The sequence below is a fragment of the Gymnodraco acuticeps genome, unplaced genomic scaffold (genome assembly GCF_902827175.1).
Source record: "Gymnodraco acuticeps unplaced genomic scaffold, fGymAcu1.1, whole genome shotgun sequence".
Lineage (NCBI taxonomy): Eukaryota > Metazoa > Chordata > Actinopteri > Perciformes > Bathydraconidae > Gymnodraco > Gymnodraco acuticeps.
The window spans coordinates 4,611,864-4,639,300 of NW_022990981.1; the positions used below are offsets into that span (position 1 = coordinate 4,611,864).

General features: G+C 41.6%; 2 protein-coding genes across 8 annotated transcripts in view; one reads left to right on the top strand and one right to left on the bottom strand.

Moving 5' to 3' along the window:
• Positions 1-27,437, top strand: part of lpp (LIM domain containing preferred translocation partner in lipoma) — a 202,427-nt gene that overhangs the window by 46,226 nt on the left and 128,764 nt on the right. The window lies entirely within an intron of this gene.
• Positions 23,620-25,848, bottom strand: LOC117559081. 2 transcript variants are annotated; one of them, XM_034235729.1, is made up of 3 exons: positions 25,535-25,848; positions 24,797-24,844; positions 23,620-24,572 (listed from the first exon to the last, which is right to left on the bottom strand). In XM_034235729.1, exons 1-3 carry the CDS (start codon positions 25,645-25,647, stop codon positions 24,131-24,133), a joined length of 603 nt encoding a protein of 200 aa, XP_034091620.1. In that variant the 5' UTR covers positions 25,648-25,848; the 3' UTR covers positions 23,620-24,130. The 2 variants fall into 2 exon arrangements, with proteins under 2 accessions (XP_034091620.1, XP_034091621.1); XM_034235730.1 differs by having other exon boundaries at positions 23,620-24,610.

Consider the following 27,437-nt stretch of genomic DNA (forward strand, 5'->3'; position numbering starts at 1 on the left):
TTACATACAGTCTGGCACGTAGAATGCCAACACTGCGAGTGTGAATCTATGTCATTGAATGGCTCTGCTGCCTGAGCGGGGCCAGGCCGTAACCATGCAATGGAAAATAATGGTTATTAAACTGGCATAAAGAGAGATCTATTCTACCCTTTGTTCAGCACTGCAGATGTGTTGATGGTTGCTATGATATTTACACATGAGAATGATTTAAAAATAATTACTGTGGCTTTACATAAGGACATGGAGCACAAGATGACATTCTGCTGAGCTGTGATCACTTTCTACAAGGAAAGTGAGGAGCCTAAAACAAGTCAATAAGAGTGCTTAAGATGGGCAGATTAAATCAAGCCCCAGATGATTAAGAGAGCTGACATAGATACCCCGGCTGGAACTAGAGGGACCAGTGAGTGGGTTTGGATTGGTTTTAAGCAGCAGGGACACATAACAGCAATAGCCATCAGTCAATTAAGCAAAATCCTTCCAATATAACAACTAGTTTGAACTTGCTTTCAATTAATCTCTTTGGGTGTCACCAAAGGTCACAGCACTGCAGTGTGAGCAGGGGAAGATTACAAACAGATTCCAAACAACTGGCCATGTTATTTAACCCGGCCCACGGAGCTGCACAGATGCTCCTGGTCAGCCGGATTCAGCACTTTGTTTTTCTGCAGGAGCGGGAAACATCAGCTTTATTGAAGAAGTGAGCCATGGATGAATCATGGTGTCCAATTTTCAGATTTACACAATAGCCTTCATTATTTTTGTTCTCCTACCAAGGCCCTTCAAGAATGTTTGGGCATTAAAAAAACATCTGTGCAACATGTTTGCCAAAGCGATCTGTTTAGAAATCCCAAAGCTCAAATCCTCATCTACTGTGGAGGGGAATCTCTCTGCGGATTTAAATCGTCAAATCACATTGTTTACTGTACCAATATAAAGCAAATGTTATTGACCAAAGTGAGTTCTGAAGCAACAGACAAGTATTATGTCTTCTGTCATACACTAGAAAATGCAATCTGCTGCACCTGCATTTGCTGATATCAAAAATGGCCGTCATGATACGATTTAGATTTGATTCAGGGCCATCGCTATGATACTATCATATTAGTATTTATTAGTTTATTGCACATATGGAAATTATTATAATTTTTTTTGACACTTTATGCAGATTTTGTAGCCCATGATGAAATGAAAATGTATTTGACCTTCCCCTTATTCCAAAAACTAATACTAAAAAGTAATGGTCTGTCAGTCACAACTGCTTACAGATACTTACAGAGACATGAAACCAAAACACACAATCAAAATTCAACACACCAATCTAAACATCGGCGAAACAGGTCACCTGACATCTTCATACTGTCTGATTACACTTTCGTTATACATTTTCTTAAACTTGATATGTTCAATTGCATTGTTACTCCTCTAGTCCACATTAAAGGTCACCCATACATCAACATGTGTCCCCTCTTCTCCATGTCTCTTCTACATCCACATGTGTCCCCCTCTTCTCCATGTCTCTTCTACATCAACATGTGTCCCTTCTTCTCCATGTCTCTTCTACATCAACATGTGTCCCTCTTCTTCATGTCTCTTCTACATCAAAATGTGTCCCCTCTATCTCATGTCTCTTCTACATCAACATGTGTCCCCCTCTTCTCCATGTCTCTTCTACATCAACATGTGTCCCCTCTTCTTCATGTCTCTTCTACATCAACATGCTGTCCCCTCTTCTTCATGTCTCTTCTACATCAACATGTGTCCCCTCTTCTCCATGTCTCTTCTACATCAACATGTGTCCCCTCTTCTTCATGTCTCTTCTACATCAACATGGTCCCCTCTTCTCCATGTCTCTTCTACATCAACATGTGTTCTCCTCTTCTTCATGTCTCTTCTACATCAACATGTGTCCCCTCTTCTTCATGTCTCTTCTACATCAACATGTGTCTCCTCTTCTTCATGTCTCTTCTACATCAACATGTGTCCCCTCTTCTTCATTTCTCTTCTACATCAACATGTCTCTTCTACATCAACATGTGTCTCCTCTTCTTCATGTCTCTTCTACATCAACATGTGTCCCCTCTTCTTCATGTCTCTTCTACATCAACATGTGTCTCCTCTTCTTTATGTCTCTTCTACATCAACATGTGTCCCCTCTTCTTCATGTCTCTTCTACATCAACATGTGTCCCCTCTTCTCCATGTCTCTTCTACATCAACATGTGTCCCCTCTTCTCCATGTCTCTTCTACATCAACACGTGTCCCCTCTTCTCCATGTCTCTTCTACATCAACACGTGTCCCCTCTTCTCCATGTCTCTTCTACATCAACATGTGTCCCCTCTTCTTCATGTCTCTTCTACATCAACATGTGTCCCCTCTTCTCCATGTCTCTTCTACATCAACATGTGTCCCCTCTTCTCCATGTCTCTTCTACATCAACACGTGTCCCTCTTCTCCATGTCTCTTTCAAACACGTGTCCCCTCTTCTCCATGTCTCTTCTACATCAACATGTGTCCCTCTTCTTCATGTCTCTTCTTCATCAACACGTGTCCCTCTTCTTCATGTCTCTTCTACATCAACATGTGTCCCCTCTTCTTAATGTCTCTTCTACATCAAATGTGTCCCTCTTCTTCATGTCTCTTCTACATCAACACGTGTCCCTCTTCTTCATGTCTCTTCTACATCAACACGTGTCCCCTCTTTCATGTCTCTTCTACATCAAACAGTGTCCCCTCTTCTTCATGTATCTCTATCATCAACATGTGTCCCCTCTTCTCCATGTCTCTTACATAAACATGTGTCCCCTCTTCTTCACGTCTCTTCTACATCAACATGTGTCCCTCTTCTTCATGTCTCTTCTACATCAACATGTGTCCCCTCTTCTTCATGTCTCTTCTACATCAACATGTGTCCCCTCTTCTTCATGTCTCTTCTACAAACATGTGTCCCTCTTCTTCATGTCTCTTCTACATCAACATGTGTCTCCTCTTCTCCAGTCTCTTCTACATCAACATGTGTCTCCTTCTTCGTCTCTTCTACATCAACATGTGTCCCCTCTTCTTCAGTCTCTTCTACATCACATGTGTCCCTCTTCTTCATGTCCTTCTACATCAACATGTGTCCCCTCTTCTTCATGTCTTTCTACATCAACATGGTCTCTCTCTTCATGTCTCTTCTACATCAACATGGTGTCTCCTTCTTTCATGTCTCTTCTACATCAACATGTGTCCCCTCTTCTTCATGTCTCTTCTAATCAACATGTGTCCCCTCTTCTTCATGTCTCTTCTACATCAACATGTGTCCCCTCTTCTCCATGTCTCTTCTACATCAACATGTGTCCCCTCTTTCACGTCTCTTCTACATCAACATGTGTCCCCTCTTCACGTCTCTTACAGCACATGTGTCCCCTCCTTCTCCATGTCTCTTCTACATCAACATGTGTCCCCTCTTCCATGTCTCTCTACGTCAACATGTGTCCCCTCTTCTTCGTCTCTCTACATCAACATGTGTCCCCTCTTCTTCATGTCTCTTCTACATCAACATGTGTCCTCTTCTCCATGTCTCTTCTACATCAACATGTGTCCCCTCTCTTCATGTCTCTTCTACATCAACATGTGTCTCCTCTTCTTCATGTCTCTTCTACATCAACATGTGTCCCCTCTTCTTCATGTCTCTTCTACATCAACATGTGTCCCCTCTTCTTCATGTCTCTTATACATCAACATGTGTCCCCTCTTCTTCATGTCTCTTCTACATCAACATGTGTCCCTCTTCTTCATGTCTTCTACATCAACATGTGTCCCCTCTTCTTCATGTCCTTCTACATCAACATGCCCTGTCCCCTCTCCATGTCTCTTCTACATCAACATGTCTATCCAACATCAACAGGTCCCTCTTCTTCATGTCTTTTCTACATCAACATGTGTCCCCTCTTCTTTGTCTTTCTACATCAACATGTGTCCCCTCTTCTCATGTCTCTTCTACATCAACATGTGTCCCTCTCTCTCTGTCTCGTCTTCGTCAACATGGTCCCCTCTTCTTCATGTCTCTTCGTCAAACATGGTCCCCTCTTCTATGTCTCTTCTACGTCAACATGTGTCCCCTCTTCTTCATGTCTCTTCTACGTCAACATGTGTCCCCTCTTCTTCATGTCTCTTCTTCAAACATGTGTCCCTCTTCTTCATGTCTCTTCTACATCAACATGTGTCCCTCTTCTTCATGTCTTCTACGTCAACATGTGTCCCTCTTCTCCATGTCTCTTCACATCAACATGTGTCCCCTCTTCTTCATGTCTTTTCTACATCAACATGTGTCCCTCTTCTCCATGTCTCTTCTACATCAACATGTGTCCCCTCTTCTTCATGTCTCTCTACATCAACAGTGTACTCTCTTCTCATGTCTCTTCTACATCAACATGTGTCCCCTCTTTTTCATGTCTCTTCTACATCAACATGTGTCCCCCTCTTCTTTCATGTCTCTTCTACATCACATGTGTCTCCTCTTCTCCATGTCTCTTCTACATCAACATGTGTCCCCTCTTCTCATGTCTCTTTCTACATCAACATGTGTCCCCTCTTCTTCATGTCTCTTCTACATCAACATGTGTCCCCTCTTCTTCATGTCTCTTCTACATCAACATGTGTCCCCTCTTCTTCATATCTCTTCTACATCAACATGTGTCCCCCTCTTCTTCATGTCTCTTCTACATCAAACACGTGTCCCCCTCTTCTTAATGTCTCTTCTACATCAACATGTGTCCCCTTTCTTTCATGTCTCCTTCTACATCAACACGGTGTCCCCATCTTTCTTCATGTCTCTTCTACCTCAAACACTGTGTCCCTCTTCTTAATGTCTCTTCTACATCAACACGTTGTCCCCCTCTTCTTCATGTCTCTTCTACATCAACACGGTGTCCCCTCTTCTTCCATTGTCTCTGCTACATCACACTGTGTCCCACTCTAGTCTTCACACTGTCTCTTCTACATCAACATGTGTCCCCTCTTCTTCCATGTCTCTTCTACCTCAACATGTTGTCCCCTCTTCTTCACTGTCTCTTCTACATCACATGGTGTCCCCTCTTCTTCATCGTCTCTTCTACCATCAACATGTGTCCACCTCCTTCTTCAGTCTCTTCTACATCAACATGTGTCCTCCTCTTCTTCATGTCTCTTCTACATCAACTGTGTCCCCTCTTCTCATGTCTCTTCTACATCAACATGTGTCTCCTCTTCTTCATGTCTCTTCTACATCAAATGTGTCCCCTCTTCTTCATGTCTCTTCTACATCAACATGTGTCCCCTCTTCTTCATGTCTCTTCTACATCAACATGTGTCCCCTCTTCTTCATGTCTCTTCTACATCAACATGTGTCTCCTCTTCTTCATGTCTCTTCTACATCAACATGTGTCTCCTCTTCTTCATGTCTCTTCTACATCAACATGTGTCCCCTCTTCTTCATGTCTCTTCTACATCAACATGTGTCCCCTCTTCTTTATGCTCTTCTACATCAACATGTGTCCCCCTCTTCTCCATGTCTCTTCTACATCAACATGTGTCCCCTCTTCTTCCACGTCTCTTCTACATCAACATGTGTCCCCTCTTCTTCACGTCTCTTCTACAGCAACATGTGTCCCTCTTCTCCATGTCTCTTCTACATCAACATGTGTCCCCTCTTCTCCATGTCTCTTCTACGTCAACATGTGTCCCCTCTTCTTCATGTCTCTTCTACATCAACATGTGTCCCCTCTTCTTCATGTCTCTTCTACATCAACATGTGTCTCCTCTTCTCCATGTCTCTTCTACATCAACATGTGTCCCCTCTTCTTCATGTCTCTTCTACATCAACATGTGTCTCCTCTTCTTCATGTCTCTTCTACATCAACATGTGTCCCCTCTTCTTCATGTCTCTTCTACATCAACATGTGTCCCCTCTTCTTCATGTCTCTTCTACATCAACATGTGTCCCCTCTTCTTCATGTCTCTTCTACATCAACATGTGTCCCCTCTTCTTCATGTCTCTTCTACATCAACATGTGTCCCCTCTTCTTCATGTCTCTTCTACATCAACATGTGTCCCCTCTTCTCCATGTCTCTTCTACATCAACATGTCTCTTCCACATCAACATGTGTCCCCTCTTCTTCATGTCTCTTCTACATCAACATGTGTCCCCTCTTCTTCATGTCTCTTCTACATCAACATGTGTCCCCTCTTCTTCATGTCTCTTCTACATCAACATGTGTCCCCTCTTCTTCATGTCTCTTCTTCGTCAACATGTGTCCCCTCTTCTTCATGTCTCTTCTTCGTCAACATGTGTCCCCTCTTCTTCATGTCTCTTCTACGTCAACATGTGTCCCCTCTTCTTCATGTCTCTTCTACGTCAACATGTGTCCCCTCTTCTTCATGTCTCTTCTACATCAACATGTGTCCCCTCTTCTTCATGTCTCTTCTACATCAACATGTGTCCCCTCTTCTTCATGTCTCTTCTACATCAACATGTGTCCCCTCTTCTCCATGTCTCTTCTACATCAACATGTGTCCCCTCTTCTTCATGTCTTTTCTACATCAACATGTGTCCCCTCTTCTCCATGTCTCTTCTACATCAACATGTGTCCCCTCTTCTTCATGTCTCTTCTACATCAACATGTGTCTCCTCTTCTTCATGTCTCTTCTACATCAACATGTGTCCCCTCTTTTTCATGTCTCTTCTACATCAACATGTGTCCCCTCTTCTTCATGTCTCTTCTACATCAACATGTGTCTCCTCTTCTCCATGTCTCTTCTACATCAACATGTGTCCCCTCTTCTTCATGTCTCTTCTACATCAACATGTGTCCCCTCTTCTTCATGTCTCTTCTACATCAACATGTGTCCCCTCTTCTTCATGTCTCTTCTACATCAACATGTGTCCCCTCTTCTTCATATCTCTTCTACATCAACATGTGTCCCCTCTTCTTCATGTCTCTTCTACATCAACATGTGTCCCCTCTTCTTCATGTCTCTTCTACATCAACATGTGTCCCCTCTTCTTCATGTCTCTTCTACATCAACACTGTGTCCCCCCTTCTTCATGTCTCTTCTACATCAACATGTGTCCCCTCTTCTTCCATGTCTCTTCTACATCAACATGTGTCCCCTCTTCTCCATGTCTCTTCTACATCAACATGTGTCCCCTCTCTTCATGTCTCTTCTACTCACATGTGTCCTCTTCTTCATGTCTCTTCTACATCAACATGTGTCCCCTCTTCTTCATGTCTCTTCTACATCAACATGTGTCCCCTCTTCTTCATGTCTCTTCTACATCAACATGTGTCCCCCTCTTCTTCATGTCTCTTCTACATCAACATGTGTCCCCTCTTCTTCATGGTCTCTTCTACATCAACATGTGTCCCCTCTTCTTCATGTCTCTTCTACATCAACATGTGTCCCCTCTTCTCCATGTCTCTTCTACATCAACATGTCTCTTCCACATCAACATGTGTCCCCTCTTCTTCATGTCTCTTCTACATCAACATGTCTCTTCCACATCAACATGTGTCCCCTCTTCTCCATGTCTTTTCTACATCAACATGTGTCCCCTCTTCTTCATGTCTCTTCTACATCAACATGTGTCCCCTCTTCTTCATGTCTCGTCTTCGTCAACATGTGTCCCCTCTTCTTCATGTCTCTTCTTCGTCAACATGTGTCCCTCTTCTTCATGTCTCTTCTACGTCAACATGTGTCCCCTCTTCTTCATGTCTCTTCTACGTCAACATGTGTCCCCTCTTCTTCATGTCTCTTTACATCAACACGTGTCCCCTCTTCTTCATGTCTCTTCTACATCAACATGTGTCCCCTCTTCTTCATGTCTCTTCTACGTCAACATGTGTCCCCTCTTCTTCATGTCTCTTCTACGTCAACATGTGTCCCCTCTTCTCCATGTCTCTTCTACATCAACATGTGTCCCCTCTTCTTCATGTCTCTTCTACATCAACATGTGTCCCCTCTTCTCCATGTCTCTGCTACATCAACATGTGTCCCCTCTTCTCCATGTCTCTTCTACGTCAACACGTGTCCCCTCTTCTTCATGTCTCTTCTACGTCAACATGTGTCCCCTCTTCTTCATGTCTCTTCTACATCAACATGTGTCTCCTCTTCTCCATGTCTCTTCTACATCAACATGTGTCCCCTCTTCTTCATGTCTCTTCTACATCAACATGTGTCCCCTCTTCTTCATGTCTCTTCTACATCAACATGTGTCCCCTCTTCTTCATGTCTCTTCTACATCAACATGTGTCCCCTCTTCTTCATGTCTCTTCTACATCAACATGTGTCCCCTCTTCTCCATGTCTCTTCTACATCAACATGTGTCCCCTCTTCTTCATGTCTCTTCTACATCAACATGTGTCCCCTCTTCTTCATGTCTCTTCTACATCAACACGTGTCTCTTCTACATCAACACGTGTCCCCTCTTCTTCATGTCTCTTCTACATCAACACGTGTCCCCTCTTCTTCATGTCTCTTCTACATCAACACGTGTCCCCTCTTCTTCATGTCTCTTCTACATCAACATGTGTCCCCTCTTCTCCATGTCTCTTCTACATCAACATGTGTCCCCTCTTCTTCATGTCTCTTCTACATCAACATGTGTCCCCTCTTCTTCATGTCTCTTCTACATCAACATGTGTCCCCTCTTCTTCATGTCTCTTCTACATCAACACGTGTCCCCTCTTCTTCATGTCTCTTCTACATCAACACGTGTCCCCTCTTCTTCATGTCTCTTCTACATCAACACGTGTCCCCTCTTCTTCATGTCTCTTCTACATCAACATGTGTCCCCTCTTCTCCATGTCTCTTCTACATCAACATGTGTCCCCTCTTCTTCACGTCTCTTCTACATCAACATGTGTCTCCTCTTCTTCATGTCTCTTCTACATCAACATGTGTCCCCTCTTCTTCATGTCTCTTCTACATCAACATGTGTCCCCTCTTCTTCATGTCTCTTCTACATCAACACGTGTCCCCTCTTCTTCATGTCTCTTCTACATCAACATGTGTCCCCTCTTCTTCATGTCTCTTCTACATCAACATGTGTCTCCTCTTCTCCATGTCTCTTCTACATCAACATGTGTCTCCTCTTCTTCATGTCTCTTCTACATCAACATGTGTCCCCTCTTCTTCATGTCTCTTCTACATCAACATGTGTCCCCTCTTCTTCATGTCTCTTCTACATCAACATGTGTCCCCTCTTCTCCATGTCTCTTCTACATCAACACGTGTCCCCTCTTCTCCATGTCTCTTCTACATCAACATGTTTCCCCTCTTCTCCATGTCTCTTCTACATCAACATGTGTCCCCTCTTCTTCATGTCTCTTCTACATCAACATGTGTCCCCTCTTCTTCATGTCTCTTCTACATCAACATGTGTCCCCTCTTCTTCATGTCTCTTCTACATCAACACGTGTCCCCTCTTCTTCATGTCTCTTCTACATCAACACGTGTCCCCTCTTCTTCATGTCTCTTCTACATCAACATGTGTCCCCTCTTGTCCATGTCTCTTCTACATCAACATGTGTCCCCTCTTCTTCACGTCTCTTCTACATCAACATGTGTCTCCTCTTCTTCATGTCTCTTCTACATCAACATGTGTCCCCTCTTCTTCATGTCTCTTCTACATCAACATGTTCCCCTCTTCTTCATGTCTCTTCTACATCAACACGTGTCCCCTCTTCTTCATGTCTCTTCTACATCAACATGTGTCCCCTCTTCTTCATGTCTCTTCTACATCAACATGTGTTTCCTCTTCTTCATGTCTCTTCTACATCAACATGTGTCTCCTCTTCTTCATGTCTCTTCTACATCAACATGTGTCCCCTCTTCTCCATGTCTCTTCTACATCAACATGTGTCTCCTCTTCTTCATGTCTCTTCTACATCAACACGTGTCCCCTCTTCTTCATGTCTCTTCTACATCAACATGTGTCCCCTCTTCTTCATGTCTCTTCTACATCAACATGTGTCTCCTCTTCTTCATGTCTCTTCTACATCAACACGTGTCCCCTCTTCTTCACGTCTCTTCTACATCAACATGTGTCCCCTCTTCTTCATGTCTCTTCTACATCAACATGTGTCCCCTCTTCCTCATGTCTCTTCTACATCAACATGTGTCCCCTCTTCTTCATGTCTCTTCTACATCAACATGTGTCCCCTCTTCTTCATGTCTCTTCTACATCAACATGTGTCCCCTCTTCTTCATGTCTCTTCTACATCAACATGTGTCTCCTCTTCTTCATGTCTCTTCTACATCAACATGTGTCCCCTCTTCTTCATGTCTCTTCTACATCAACATGTGTCCCCTCTTCTTCATGTCTCTTCTACATCAACATGTGTCCCCTCTTCTTCATGTCTCTTCTACATCAACATGTGTCTCCTCTTCTTCATGTCTCTTCTACATCAACATGTGTCTCCTCTTCTTCATGTCTCTTCTACATCAACATGTGTCCCCTCTTCTTCACGTCTCTTCTACATCAACATGTGTCTCCTCTTCTTCATGTCTCTTCTACATCAACATGTGTCCCCTCTTCTTCATGTCTCTTCTACATCAACATGTGTCCCCTCTTCTTCATGTCTCTTCTACATCAACATGTGTCCCCTCTTCTTCATGTCTCTTCTACATCAACATGTGTCCCCTCTTCTTCATGTCTCTTCTACAGCAACATGTGTCCCCTCTTCTCCATGTCTCTTCTACATCAACATGTCTCTTCCACATCAACATGTGTCCCCTCTTCTCCATGTCTTTTCTACATCAACATGTGTCCCCTCTTCTTCATGTCTCTTCTACATCAACATGTGTCCCCTCTTCTTCATGTCTCGTCTTCGTCAACATGTGTCCCCTCTTCTTCATGTCTCTCTTCTTCGTCAACAGTGTCCCCTCTTCTTCATGTCTCTTCTACGTCAACATGTGTCCCTCTTCTTACATGTCTCTTCTACGTCAACATGGTCCCCTCTTCTTCATGTCTCTTTACATCAACACGTGTCCCCTGTTCTTCATGTCTCTTCTACATCAACATGTGTCCACTCTTCTTCTGTCTCTTCTACGTCAACATGTGTCCCCTCTTCTTCATGTCTCTTCTACGTCAACATGGTCCCCTCTTCTCCATGTCTCTTCTACATCAACATGTGTCCCCTCTTCTTCATGTCTCTTCTTACATCAACATGTGTCCCCTCTTCTCCATGTCTCTTCTACATCAACATGTGTGTCCCCTCTTCTCCATGTCTCTTCTACATCAACATGTGTCCCCTCTTCTTCATGTCTCTTCTACATCAACATGTGTCCCCTCTTCTTCCATGTCTCTTCTACATCAACATGTGTCCCCTCTTCTTCATGTCTCTTTCTACATCAACATGTGTCCCCTCTTCTTCATGTCTCTTCTACATCAACATGTGTCCCCTCTTCTCCATGTCTCTTCTACATCAACATGTGTCCCCTCTTCTTCATGTCTCTTCTACATCAACATGTGTCCCCTCTTCTTCATGTCTCTTCTACATCAACATGTGTCCCCTCTTCTTCATGTCTCTTCTACATCAACATGTGTCCCCTCTCTTCATGTCTCTTCTACATCAACATGTGTCCCCTCTTCTTCATGTCTCTTCTACATCAACATGTGTCCCCTCTTCTCCATGTCTCTTCTACATCAACATGTGTCCCCTCTTCTTCATGTCTCTTCTACATCAACATGTGTCCCCTCTCTCCATGTCTCTTCTACATCAACATGTGTCCCCTCTTCTTCATGTCTCTTCTACATCAACATGTGTCCCCTCTTCTCCATGTCTCTTCTACATCAACACGTGTCCCCTCTTTCTTCATGTCTCTTCTACATCAACATGTGTCCCCTTCTTCTCCATGTCTCTTCTACATCAACAGGTGTCCCCTCTTCTTCATGTCTCTCTACATCAACATGTGTCCCCCTCTTCTCCATGTCTCTTCTACATCAACAATGTGTCCCCTCTTCTTCATGTCTCTTCTACATTCAACATGTGTCCCCTCTTCTCCATGTCTCTTCTACATCAACATGTGTCCCCTCTTCTTCATGTCTCTTCTACATCAACATGTGTCCCCTCTTCTTCCATGTCTCTTCTACATCAAACACGTGTCCCCTCTTCTCATGTCTCTTCTACATTCAACACGTGTCCCCCTCTTCTTCCATGTCTGCTTCTACATCAACATGTGTCCCCCTCTTCTTCATGTCTCTTCTACATCAAATGTGTCCCCCTCTTCTTCATGTCTCTTCTACATCAACATGTGTCCCCTCTTCTCCATGTCTCTTCTACATCAACACGTGTCCCCTCTTCTTCATGTCTCTTCTACATCAACACGTGTCCCCTCTTCTCCATGTCTCTTCTACATCAACACGTGTCCCCTCTTCTCCATGTCTCTTCTACATCAACACGTGTCCCCTCTTCTTCATGTCTCTTCTACATCAACACGTGTCCCCTCTTTCTCCCCCTTTCACCAAGTTATTCTCTAATAAAGGCTCAAAAGCCAAAAACAAACCCACTGGTACCTGATAAGGTTATTCCAGTCATGTATTGGTGCTAAACTTCCCACACTGACTGCAACATTTTTGATTAACTCTGTTATATTAAGTGTGTATAACCAGCAACTGCAAATATCACTGTTTTATAAAAAAACTCAAATGTAGATGATCAACTTCTAATCAATGTCAGGCTCTTTGTGGCTGAAGGTTGTGTTGTAATAAAGCTCCCTTAGCGACTGAGAGTCTTTATATTGAGCTAAGCCACTGGTATTGTGAGTGCTAACGAGAGTATGAGGAAATTCCGGCTCAGTGTGACATGATGAAGTTCCGGACCTAAAGCTCCTCATTGTTATGTATCTGTGGTCCTGCTGCCCAGCGCTGCAGAATATAGAGCGGGAAAATGAAGCGCACCGTGGCTGCCAACCCAACAGGCTTCTGCTCCTGAGGAGGAGGGTAGAAATGGAGCACTACCTGTAAGTCAAGACAAAGGGGTAAAGAACCCTGGTTTTAAGTCAGCTTCCTTCAGCAGGATCAAGCCCAAATGATTTGGATACAATTGCAATGCAAAATCTTTGTCTGTTGCAATTGCTTAAATGATGGCTCAAGTATTTAAAAAAGCTTGGATGAAATTGTCATGAGCTTACACTCATTCATTGCATCCCGCACTGCGCTAAGGGGATTCTCCTGCAAGTCATCTGTATTCAGTCAACAAAGTGTTATTGATGAGTTGATTCTATGTGGCTTTGCCAGTGAGCGAGCCGGGGAAGGGATTATGTCCCAAAGCCAAAACCCAATAGAAGTTTGAATGAGAGGATAGATGTGCAGTGCTCATTGTAGCAGTGGAGGATAAGCTGTGTTCAACATTAAAATAACAACTCAATACCTGTGATATGAAAAGGGTTTGGTAATCTCAGGCTCACTAAGGTGGGAAATAGTTCCGCTCACTGTCACGAAAATTCATCGACAAAAGTTTTTGAAGAGAGTGCTAAAGGCCACTGAAGTGTCTTAGATCACTGTCTCATCTGATGTTTGGTTGATAACAGTTTACAGAGGGTCTGTAAATGAAGGAGTTGTATTATTTGAAAGACCCTCGATGAGGTTTATTTTGAAGGATTGATCCGCTGAGTGAGACTGTGAAGGTGTAGCTACAGCAGCATATGGCAGAGACTGTGAGGAATCTAGAAATACGCTAATCCACCATTCCTACTGTACAGGGATTATACCTTCTGAGACTTTCTGCTTGTACGTCTTGGCTTCCATTTGTAAACACTGTTATTTAGCTATGCAGCTGTTGCTTTATGTTTAGTGTTCTGTCTGGTCAGCAAGCATTTAGCTAAGGATGTATCTTTCTACAACCACTGCAGAATGTTCTTTTCACCTAGCTTTATGGTTTATCATGTGTTGTATCAGTGCAGTTTATGAACCTTAGATGATCCAGCATGGAGTGTTTTTTCCTAATGTTAGATTAGGAATAACAGCATTTCAGAAAGCCTTAAAGCCCCTGAAGATATTATTGCTCTAATATTAAATGTAGCTTACAAAATGTGCTACAATCAAATGTGGGATATTTTGAACCTTTAATATAACAAGACAGTCCAAATCCAATCTGCTAAATGGAGAACGTGTTTGCATGACATTTACTTAGCCATGGACTTCATACATTGTAATCCTCTCAAATGAAAGTTACACCTCTAACTGTTGCTAGAGCAACCAATATTGAACTGAACTATACTTAGCACATGTTTCTTTTATGAATATATTTTCAGGAGAACACCTAATACAATTTCAGAAGTGCTTCTTTTGGTTTTGAAATGCATGTCGATATTTAAATGACTTTAGAAACATAAATGGGAGCTGACAGATCTCTTGCAACTCTAAGAAATACAACAAGGGCAGAACTGAACAAAAGAAAAACCGCCCCCACAATTTCACAGAGGTTTCCCACATATTCCTTAGAACTGCTAGAGTTCAGGACAGGTTAGGAGAGATCGTACGTTGACTTTCAAGTTGAGACTTAGAGCTTTATTGTAAGAAAGAGTTTTCTGGTGACTGTTGGGATAGTTCCTGTAACCGTGCCTCGTTTAACCCTCCTGTTGTCTTCGTTCCCCCCCCCCCCTTACTTTGGTGTTCGCAGTCAGATTTGACCGGTCCTGTTTTAACTGCTATTACATTAACACAAACACCATTAATCATCCAAATGTCATTGAACACTCTTTCAAATTGTAAATATTGTATCAGTCTACTGGTATACATGAAGAACTGCAGTAAATATACAAAGAACAGACACTGAACATGTATTGTGTGTGCCAGGTGTGATCCATGTGGGGGGAGGGGCACATAAGAGCGGGATATGTGTCAAATTGTTCTGTGTGTGTGTGTGTGTGTGATTCACATGGGGGGATTGGGCACATAAGGGGGGGGGACACATCTAGAGTGTGTGTGTGTGTGTGTGTGTGTGTGTGTGTGGTGTGTGTGTGTGTGTGTGTGTGGTGTGTGTGTGTGTGTGGGTGTGTGTGTGTGTGTGTGTGTGTGGTGTGTGTGTGTGTGTGTGTGTGTGTGTGTGTGTGTGTGTGTGTGTGTGTGTGTGTGGTGTGTGTGTGTGTGTGTGTGTGTGTGTGTGTGTGTGTGTGTGTGTGGTGTGTGTGTGTGTGTGTGTGTGTGTGTGTGTGTGTGTGTGTGTGTGTGTGTGTGTGTGTGTGTGTGTGTGTGTGTGTGTGTGTGTGTGTGTGTGTGTGTGTGTGTATTTGTGAGTGCCAGGTGTGATTCACATGGGGGGATTGGGCACATAAGGGGGGGGAACACATCTAGAATGTGTGTGTGTGTGTTTTATCTGATCTGGATGGTTACTAATTCCTGAGCGGGAACACCATAGGTGTTACAAAGTTGACTAAATCATCCAAAATTCAATGAAAGTGGTGATCAGCAATTTTACTCAAATGTCTACTGTGAAGGATATCATGAAGCCTTAATGCAATCGAATGTAAAACAAAAAAGTTATGATTGATGAAAGTAGTAAATCGGTCAGATTTGACCCGAAGACAACAGGAGGGTTAAACAATCATTTATTTCAATGAAGAACTTGGGGAATCCTCAGCAGAATAACATGACTATTTGTTCAAATCTTGTTAAAAAACATAACAAAAAAATCCCTTCATTGAAGAAATATGCATACATGTTACCACGGATAACAAACAATCTGAATTCCCTAAAGGATTTTAGATGTGTGCCAAATCCCACTTTTTGAGCATCTTTTGGTGTGGTTGTGTGATCCGCCACACAATTCCATACAACCTTTACATGATCCTTTACAAAGACCCCCAAAGAGCAAACACACCAGAGTTAGTCTGAAGTAATCATATTCGGGCTGGACGGGATCGCAGCTTGACAATCTCTCTTTTCCCAGTTATCTATAAACAGCATATTAAACTTCTTTGTCAACGCTGGGCAATCTAACGCCTCATTCTCCCTCTTATTCTTTTCTGTCTAAATATCAATGACTTTTTGATGCTCCAAATAACATGATGATTTCTCCTTATTGCAATTTCTTTATTCAAAAAGTAATGATGCAAATACAAAAATATTGCTATTATTCGAAAAGCTGAAAGTAGTAAAGAATAGTTTTATTTTCTTCCTTGTTAATTGATTCAGTTATTTTTTGAAATAGCTTTACTGTACAATCAGAACGTTGGTTATATTGATATAAACCAATATCAGAAATTGCACATCTCTCCGAGGTTTTACAGACTTTACAGAGTATGATACCCTGTGTCCTTATTGCTTTGCAGAGCACACGGAAAAAGTCCCAAAAGAAACCCCACAATCTACGAGGTAAAACATGGAACAACCCTCGGGTGAGCTACTGAGGAGGGATCCACCATGTACATGGCCATAATGTTTCAGAAACAATGCTATATGCTTTTCAAACCTGATTAAAAAAGCAGCCAGATAACCATTTCCACCCCAATCACCATAAACTAAAATAAACATGTATTCAAAGCTGATTTACAACCCCTGCACCACACACATGCCATTATAAAGACACACAGCTGACAGTTAGATCCCCTAAATTACACGTTTGCTTCACTTTTACCATATTCCACCACTCCAGTCTTCACCAGCACGTGTTGGACGACCATTCGCTGACTTGTTTGTGAGTTCAGCATCATAATTAAATGTGTCCATCGTTAGAACCTGTCCTCACAGTTCATACTTTCTCATTGGATAAGCATTCCAGTCTGTCCCTGTTTTCATAAATGACATTTCAGACAGTTTTTAGAGAGTCTTTGTTTTGTTTATGCCCAGACACTTAATTATTACCTAGACGTCTATCACTGAGTGGCCTTAAAACGCCCTGCTATAGCCTTCTCCCTCTTCACCAATTGAACGGCTCACACCACCGTGAACACACATCTAAAGTATCAGTCCACCAGCAGACCCCAGTGAGAGTCACTTCTTAACATTAAGTGCTCATTTTAGAAATGAAAGGCAGTAATTATCACTTCAAGGTTGAAGATGGCACCATACGTGTGTCCTTTTTTCTCCCTCCTATCCAAGCAGGTAGCTTCAGCAAAAAAAGCCTCCCTGTTGAATGATAAGCATTTCCTCTGCTGAGATAAGAGGCCCCAGGACAATGCCTGTCAGATGAGACCAATTAATGATGGCTCGATGCCATGTTTAATTTGTTCAAGGCAATCTCCATCACTGTTGTTCCCTCCCAGAGAAGCTTTACTTTGTTGACTTTGCCCCAACCAGTTCCAACCCAAAGGCACATGTCAGCTACCTATCTGAGAGGGACATGTAGCTCCAGGCCTGAGCTGAGCCCCTCATCACCACCGCCGGAGCTTCTTGATTAACAGTTTGATTTCATTTGCAGCCATCAGAAGCACAACACAACTGTTTGGCATTTTTGAGGCAATGTCCTCCTGCAGCGGCTCACCGGGCGTTTGGATGTTATCATCACGCACAGTCTGTGTTCTGATGAGCTGAAGGGCTGTATGTCAGGACAGGAAGCATGAGATGATCTTTTTTTTGTCTTTTCATATTGTTTTTAAAAGTCTGTTGAACAGGACTTTAAACATGACAATAAAAAAAGACTTATTTTGTTGTTTATATTTAACTATGCTTTGTAATAGTTATTTAATGCTTATTCTATCAAGTTTTTGAGATCGATTTTAGCCTTTAAAAGTATTTCTATATATCCAGTTTATAAAAGTGATAATTAAAGGCCAAGTTAGGACAAAAACATCCTAACTTCTTATTTATGATATGAGTTGAACAGTGAAACGCTCACTCACCACTCATTGTAAGAAGCTAATATGTATTACACAAACTCATTATTACTGACCCTCATTCTGTGCGGGATACAGTTAAACAGACCTGTCAGTGCTCAGTGCGCTCAAACGGTTCCCTGGCATTTGTAAGGCTACAACATGTGTAAAAAGGAATTTACAATTTTACTTGAACATGTTGAGTATTGTAAAAGAAATGTGTGACAATTTATTAAACATCTTTTTACTGCAATATGAAAAGCCCTCATTTGAATTGTAAATGCTATCTTAATATTTGAAAGAGTAATGCAGCCGATGGTGGTGATATTGCATTGCATTAAAATGTTCATCTATAGGTGGCATCTATCCCTACACTGTGTGTTTCTGTAGCAGCATTACTCTTTCTAATCGGGTGAAGGTAGATCATCTTCTGTCATTAGCTATTGATTTGCTGAAAATACAAAATCTACGGATCCTTTCTTTGTTTATTGTTGATGCAAATCTATTTTTTCAAGTCTGCTATCTACCACAGAGGGATGCGGGAGATGGTTGTGTTGTGATATATATACAGCTGTCAGTCACTAACCTCCTGAGACTCAGATAAGATAAAACTCCTGAGACGTCGCATCTTACCACTTGCAGTATCAAGGAGCACATACTCCAGTCATGCAAGCCATCCGATTCTATTTGATACATCCCAAGTCAATACAAGCTGTCAGTCAGCATTAAAGTCACATTCACATATTTACCGAAAAAGTTGTGCTTCTGTCATTAGGGAGCAAAGGCCAACAACTCAAGTAAACTCAACAGCTGTTCAGAAAGTCTGGCAGATCTGGTTAGGAAGTTTTCAGGTGGTCCTTTAACACTCATGGCCATTATCTATTGGAATAAGAGGCATATTCTGCCCCAGTGATGCTGGAATGTCATTGTGTTTTATGCTTTAATTGAGGACACTTTTGAGCACAAAAGAAGTGTATATAGATAATTAAACATTACATCTTTTTAGTATTTTCACCCTTCAACTTTTTCTGAGCCTCTTATTGTGTATAATGGTAAAAGATGTTTTGTTTATCACAGATAAAATCTCAAATACACAATGGCATCCCAAAAAAGGTGCAGGAGAGGTTGCAAAAGGTTTAGTGAGCGTACGCTCCCCGTAAAGACTCCATGTTTGTAGAGATTTCAGCACAATGACTGTTAGAGCCGGGACTGTGGAACAGATAAAGACCTCTACCTTCCGCAGGATTTCACATTATGTACAGGCTCCTATGGTACCAAAAGGTAAGACATGTACAAGGACTTCAAGTTCTGATAAGATAGAAAACATCAGTTTAATAACTTTGAAATGCATCTTTGATGTAGCCAGTTAAAACCCTTAATCCCAGACACAGAAAGACTGTCATTCAGATCACTTTGTGGCTGCTTAGTGTCTCTGTAGTCATTTTCATTCATTCTTCATGGTCATTTTTGTATGGTGGTCCTTTTGCGTACCTTTTTATATTTTACTGTCTAACTTGGATTCACTTGGCATTTTGCATCTCTTGGTTGTCATTTTGCATCTAGATGTGGAAATGTTTCATCTATGTTGACTTTTTGTTAATAAATATATATATTTAGAGCAATAGCTCACGACAGGCCGTGATATACGCTCATTATATCACGGCTAAGAAACAATCAGATTGCTTGATTTGACTTGTCCGTTTTATAAATATATCATATATCATATATGTACATATATATATATATATGTATATTAAAAACAAGTATAATTACGGCCCGATTCAGAATCATACGGTATATTATCAACTACTGGATAAAGTCTTTACTTGATATACTCCTGCTGGATATTCTAACCAATAATGATATGCTATTTCTTGAATTGACTAATAATCTGAATCCAGTGTTTCCCCTAGGTTTACTGCTTTGGGGGGGGGGGGGGGATTTAAAAAAAAAATCCTCTGGAGCAGAGAGAGGAGCTGTGGATTATTGTTATTGATTAATGCATCAGTGTTTCTTAGGGTCAAAAACACTAAACTCACAACTTAAAATGAAAGTGTTTAGTTGGCAGTCACATCACAACAGTTATTAGGTCTGCATACTACCACCTGAAGAATATATCTAGGATTAAAAAAACTAATGTCGCAACAGGATTTAGAAAAGCTTGTCCATGCTTTTATTTTCAGTAGACTCGACTACCTCAATAGTGTATTCACAGGGCTCACTAAAAAAATCTATCAGAAAGCTGCAGCTGATTCAGAACGCTGCTGCTCGAGTCCTCACTGACACTAGAAAAGTGGATCACATCAGTCCGGTTCTGAGATCATTACACTGGCTTCCAGTCTGCCAAAGAATTGATTTTAAAATACTACTGCTAGTTTTTAAATCACTAAATGGCTTAGGACCGAGGTATATAGACGACCTCCTCCATCACTCTCAGGTCTCAGGTCTTCTGGGTGGGGTCTGCTCTCTGTTCCGAGAAAACACTAAACATGGAAAAGCAGCTTTTAGTTATTATGCCCCAACAATTTGGAACAAACTGCCTAAATCATGCACGTCCGCCGAAACACTTCGTATTTTCAAATCCAGACTAAAAACGCACCTATTTGCTGCTGCTTTTAATTGAGCTGCCCATACTCACACTACAGTATGCCTTTTTTAGTCATGTATTCTGTACCTGCTGTGTTTATTTATTTATTTAATTTCATTACCGTTGCTTATTATGCCTGTTTTTAAATGCCTTTTTAATAATGTATTTATGCTGTATTTGTTCTTAAATGTCTTTTGCTTTTAATCTGTAAAGCACTTTGAATCGCCACGTGCTGAAAAGTGCTATATAAATACAATTGCCTTGCCTATAGTTTATTTAATAAAAGAGCACATGTTCAATGTGAAAAGTGACAGTAGATATAGATTAGTTTCAAGTTGGTGCTATATACATATATATATATATATTTAAAAGAATAATAATACAAAAAAATAATTATAATCTGTTTTTTTTTTTTAAACACCTTGAATTTCAGGGGGGGCGCGGGGCTCTGTTGGCGGGGCTCTGTTGGCGGGGCTCCGTTGGCGGGGCGCAGTGCCCCTCCAAGACAATGGTAGGGGAACACTGGAATCTGTATTCTTTCACACACACATACGGATTTTGGGCCGAGGGCGACACCGTACTTCCGGTATCCACCATTTCACACGAGGTGCAAGCAGAATATCATAGTCTATTGCCTTAATCAATATAGTCAACACTAAAATACCACATATATGCATTGGCATGATAATATTATTGTGACAAGTGGGGTATTCACCTGGTGTTTCTAGAAGATAGACGTAGATGCTGCCAAAATCGACCGAAGGCCACTTTCGAGAGTCGTTTTTCCATACATCTGCAGGCAGTCTGTAAGGGCAATCGGACAACCCACACAGCTCTAGTTTACGCTGGTAACGACCTAGAGCACACCCCTCAAGTCCAGAGATGTAATCCGAAGACATGCAGCGATTTCTTCGGTCGTTAATTCAGAAAAAAAACCTAGTGCGCTCTGCCTGGCTACATTACCTAGCTGTTTATATTAGCACCTCCAGGATATTAGCACCTCCAGGAAAATGGCGTATTTATATATATATATGGCGCGCGTTGCATTGTGGGTAGCTCGTGACGTCACTGTGTGTGAAAGAATAGTAACTTAAGCTGTCAGATAATTGTAGTGCGGTATTGGTTTCTTAAAGTTAGAAGTTTCAAAGAGCATATGATGAAAATACTCAGCTAAAGTACAAGCACCTCCAGAAAGGAGGAGTACATTACTTGAGTAAATGTTAGTTTGTTGCTGCTGTTGCTTATGATTACATTGAATTACCTAATATTTCTCTATGTTTTGGAGTGTTGCAATAATTAAAAAAAACACATTTTGTTAGAAGCCATCACGTTTGTTTACTACCATGTTGATAAGAGTATTGAAAACCTAAAATATAAAAAACGTATGTAAAGAAATTGGGATTGCAATAGAGAACCGCAGTGACGCGTCGTAAAACCCGGAAGTAAACTTCTTCCGGTTCCTTCGTCAAAAACGCAATGCAAATTCTCCATAGGATTTTGGAAAATAGCTCGAAATAAGGTCTGTGGTTGACACACATTTAAGAGAGGGATCACGTTTTGTTCAGCCGGATAATCTCCACATGTCTATCCTACTTTTATAATTTTCGAATCATAAATCTAGTCGCCAAAAGCAAAATGCTAACGTTATGCTATAAACGAACTACAAGCCAGTACAGCAGCAGGGTCGCACGACTTCAACGTCACGCCAACTTAAGATCGTTTCAACTGACTTGCACTGAAACTGCACTTTGAACACTTTAAGTATATTAACATTTTAAACTGTATACCCCGTTTATCTAGGCCCTTTTTGTTTTGTTTCATGTATACATGTCACACTGTGGAAAACGATATTTCGATATTTCTGGATGTATAACACATGTAGAATTTTTGACAATAAAGCTGACTTTGACTTCCGCGTGCTTGCATATTTTAACAAAGCTTTTCATTTTAGCCACACTGAATTTAACTAGAAGTCATGGCTGTCAATTACCAGTCTGATATCGTTTTACAAAGATGACAAGAAGAGTGTAGATAGAGGAGAGAACCACTACAAGTCAGGACACGTAAAACAGTGCAGCCTAGATGAAGGTGTGCTTACCGGTGTTGTCAGGGCTAGCATGAGGGACAAGGTTTATAGAGTGTCGGTGAGTAGTGATAGCAAGAGTACCGTTAACCTAGAGTTAATTTATTCACATTAGTGACATTAATTCCCATCAACAAATCCATTTTATGTGTCACATGAAATCTTTATTAGGCAAGGCAAGTTTATTTATATAGCACCTTTCAACACAAGGCAATTCAAAGTGCTTTACAAAAATGAAAGACATTAAGAAAATGGCATTTCAAATCAGTCATTAAAAAGAAAAGATAATAAAATAAACATTAAAAGAAAAAATACATGGATAAAAGTTACAGTGCAGTCTAAGATATGAATAGTTCAATTAAAAGCAGCGACAAAAAGAAAAGTCTTCAGCCTGGATTTAAAAGTAGTCAGAGTTGCAGCGGACCTGCAGGTTTCTGGGAGTTTGTTCCAGATATTTGGAGCATAATAACTGAACGCTGCTTCTCCATGTTTAGTTCTGACTCTGGGGACAGAAAGCTGACCAGTCCCTGAAGACCTGAGAGATCTGGATGGTTCATCATTTAGCAGGAGGTCAGAAATGTATTTTGGGCCTAAACCATTCAGTGCTTTATAAACCAGCAGCAGTATTTTGAAATCTATTCTTTGACACACAGGAAGCCAGTGTAAAGACTTCAGAACAGGAGTGATGTGATCCACTTTGTTAGTGTTAGTGAGGACTCGAGCAGCGGCGTTCTGAATCAGCTGCAGCTTTCTAATAGATTTTTTAGTGAGACCTGTGAAGACACCATTACAGTAGTCCAGTCTACTGAAGATAAAAGCATGGACAAGTTTTTCCAAATCCTGCTGTGACATTAGTCTTTTAATCCTAGATATATTCTTTAGGTGATAGTAGGCTGATTTAGTAACAGTTTTAATGTGACTGTTGAAACTCAGGTCAGAGTCCATGACTACACCTAGATTTCTGGCTTTATCTGTTGTTTTGAACATTGCAGACTGAAGCTCAGTGCTAACTTTCATACGTTCTGACTTGGCTCCAAAAACCATTACCTCAGTTTTATCTTTGTTTAATTGGAGAAAGTTCTGACACATCCAGTCATTGATTTGTTCAATGCACTTACTCAGTGTTTTAACTGGAGCATAGTCTCCTGGTGAAATTGTTACATAAATGTTTGTATCATCTGCATAGCTATGGTAACTTATTTTGTTGTTCTTCATTATCTGAGCCAGTGGTAGCATGTAGATGTTAAAGAGAAGAGGCCCCAAGATTACAAATATTACACACCAGAAAACACAGAAATATCCATGAAATAAACATACAGTATAGGCCATAAACAATGAAAGGGATAATTGGGAAGGCATTACAAATGTAAATATATTTTAAATAATAAAACAATCCCACCACCACAGGTATCTACAGGAGAAGAGGGAGTTCTCTCCACAAGATGTGAATGCCCACGTGGAGAATGGAAATGCATTCATGCGGCTGCATTAGCCATCTTTGCCATCCACAATTTCAGCTGCACTGACACCCCCTGTCAGTGGAAGAAGCCAAAGGCAGCTAAACGTATGCATTCAGTGGAGGAGCTATTTCCTCCAACCAATAACTAATTTAACCCGCTGACAAGAGAGCCCACCTCCGAAGATCGTGACTGGCTGAGGGACAGACTCGGGGGCAGGTTCTCAGGAATGTCTTGGCTTCTCTCCCCCGAGCCAGAAGAGGAACACTACAGCTTGGAAACACTTACTGTTCCTGAAATTATCAAATCTGTTGGGCATCAGTGACCTGAGGCAATTGTGGCAAGCATGGCATTGTCTGAGGAGCAACAGAGGGCAATTCAGGTGGCTACCACTGGTCAGCGAACCAAACTGGCATTTGTTCAAGAAAGGAAGGTTGACTGCCAGCAACTTTGGAGCTGTCCTGAGGTCAAAGCGTGTGACTGCTTCCCTTAGTGCCAGGGTGCTAGGGCAACAACAGGCCCTTGATGGTGTTTTGTCTGTACAGTGGGGGACTATGAATGAATGTGAGGGTGTCAGGGCATTCACCACTGCAACCCAGATGCAGGTCCATGAGTCAGGTTTGTGGCTCTCCCAATCAGGATTGTTGGGGGCATCTCCAGATGGTCTGGTAGGGTCTTCCGCTGTGCTGGAGGTAAAGTGTCCCTACGGAGCCAGGGAAATGACAATTAGTGAAGCATTGCAAATCAAGGGCTTCTGTGTCAGTAAGGAAGGAGTAACATTCAGCCTGCGTGAGGAGCATCCTTACTGGCACCAAGTGCAAGGTCAGCTTCACCTCACTGCAAGAGAGAAGAAGAAATTGTGAATCGTTTTTAATTTACATTTACTCACCTTTGCAATGTTGTGGTTGTTAGAGTGTTAGGTTTCCTGTCAGCTCGTCTGTTGGGAAGATATAAAATATTAGTTTCATGGAAGTCACACCGTCACATATAAGAGCATTAAGACATACAGTACATAGGCTAAAACAAAACATCTAAAGATATAACCTTGCACTTTGTCGCGTGAACATTTTCACTATTTTGACATTTTTATAGATGAAAATTGAACTAAAGAAATAAAGGTAGATTAATCCATATTGAAAATAGGTGTCAGCTGCTACACTAATTATAATAGTTATATTTCTTAATGAATTAAGATAAGATATTACTTTATTGATCCCAATTTGGGAAATGTTTGTGTTGCAGCAGCATAACAAGAAAAACAAAATATAAGTTATTATATATACAAAAGTATGTGAGGGATGGAATATTAAATTGAATATAAATGTACATGTGATTGTACGTCCAAGAGAAGCTATGGAGCAGAGAGTTCTCTGCCAGGCAGAGGTGATTTGTTATTAGTTCAATATGTCAAACTGATTTCCCTGACTACAATCTTTAGTTACATGGTGAAACGTTATGCTGCTTGTACTAATTAGACTTATCATATAAGCCACACAGGTTTTAATAGGATGTATTCATTATCTTTACTTATGTCTTTTCAGCAGCGCCATCTCTAAAACGGCGATACAGTCACTACCCATCATTTACATTTCACCGTGACATGGACAAAAATGTAATGTCAGCTTACCTCATGGCACGAATCCAGACTCTCCTTTGGAAAACATTGGCCGGGAAACGATAGAACGAGCACGTTTCATGCGAAGACCTGTGGCTGCAACCCGGAGCAAAGCAACAAACCATTGCGTAGCTAACTAGTAGCGCTAGCTTTAGCTAACGTTAGCTAACGAAACGAACTGCCGAGTAAAATTGGAAAACACTGGTAATTAATTATTCTATAATTTGTAAAACTACGGTGTTAAAAATGACAATTTCAAAAATACAGATTCTAATGGTCAGATATAGATATACAGATACTAAAGATAGGCAGGTACTTGCTTTCAAGCAGAACAGGGCAAACAAATTTAGCGGGAGTGTTTACGTGTTCGGCGTAATGACGTACAACGGCCTCGACAATTTCTGTAGTCCTATTCAGCCACTCGGTAACAACCATCGTTTTGCAGACACGTAAACTCTTCAAAAATCACCAGGGGTCACTGCTGATGTATTTAATGTCGTAGAACAAAACGTGATTTATCTCTTAAATTTGTGTCAACCACAGACCTTATTTCGAGCTATTTTCCAAAACCCTATGGAGAAAATGCATTGCTTTTTGACGAAGGAACCGGAAGTGCTAAAAATGCTAACTTACTTCCGAGTTTTACGACGCGTCACTGCGGTTCTCTAACTGCACAATGGACATTATGTGTTTAATCTGGAATAAATATTTGGCCCATATCCGCTGGGTCGACCAGCACCTCGCTCCGTTGGTGTTTGTGTGTGTGAGTGAGAGGCACATCGTTTAGCAGCGCGTCAGTAGGGCGGAAGGTGCTATTTGAATGCAGTCCATTTACCTTTGCAGTAAAGAGAGAAACCTGAAAATGGCACTTTGAAATCTCTGCTTTTTAATGGCAATGTAACATGGCTCCTGTAATGAACTCTCACTGTGAAGCTGTGTTCGAGTAGAAAAAGCATTCACATGATGTCTAAGCAAGTGAAATGAAAGCAGCGCAGCTACCTTTTCCTTTCCAACCTGTCATCCTCTGCTGTGTTTCCCTTTGCTTCGCTCGGGGACGTGGGGGTGGGGCTTGGGTTTTTGCTCTTTGTAGTAGTCAAAGCTCCACATCTCCTTTGTAATGCTTATCAACTGGTTGGGGTTCCCCACAATAGCTAATGGGGAAAACAAATCGTTATTTGCAATGTTTATCATTTGATTAACCTTTTTTTTACCCGTCTTTGTAATGATCCTAATTATGAGAGGCTTCAACACTGGCTGTCTGATAGTTGCTTGTGCAATTATGTCTGAAATATTGTGGCCTTAAGCAAATGGAGCGCTCCTCTGACTCTGAGCCAGGCAGACTGTAAAACACATTGTTGAACTGTTCCTGTAAAAGAAGAGAGAATAATTTACAGTGACAGTTATTAGAGCACCTGATAATGTGCTCATCAAATTGTAGATAGCTTTTGTTGGGTGATATGAAACCCAGATCACACTGTGTCAGCGCTGATGTACAAGTAGAGGAGGAACCGTTGATGTCCGTTGCTGCAACCCACAAAACAAGTTTGTCCTCTCCTCTCTGGGGAAGTCTGCCACACACACACACACACACACACACACACACACACACACACACACACACACACACACACACACACACACACACACACACACACACACACACACACACACACACACACACACACACACACACACACGTCTGCTCATGGACACGATGAGATGTGATTGAGACCCTCTTCTTCACAGAGCTCTGCTTTGACAAAACACACAGGTGTTTTTGCCTGCTGGCTTTCTCACCTCTGTTGTCAGGGCGGCTCTGTGTTCAGTGTGCAGGGATGGAGCTGGCGGTGAGACAGGAGTGTGGAGACATGATGGATGGTTCATGGTGTTAGGGGTGAAATGACCCCACGAGACC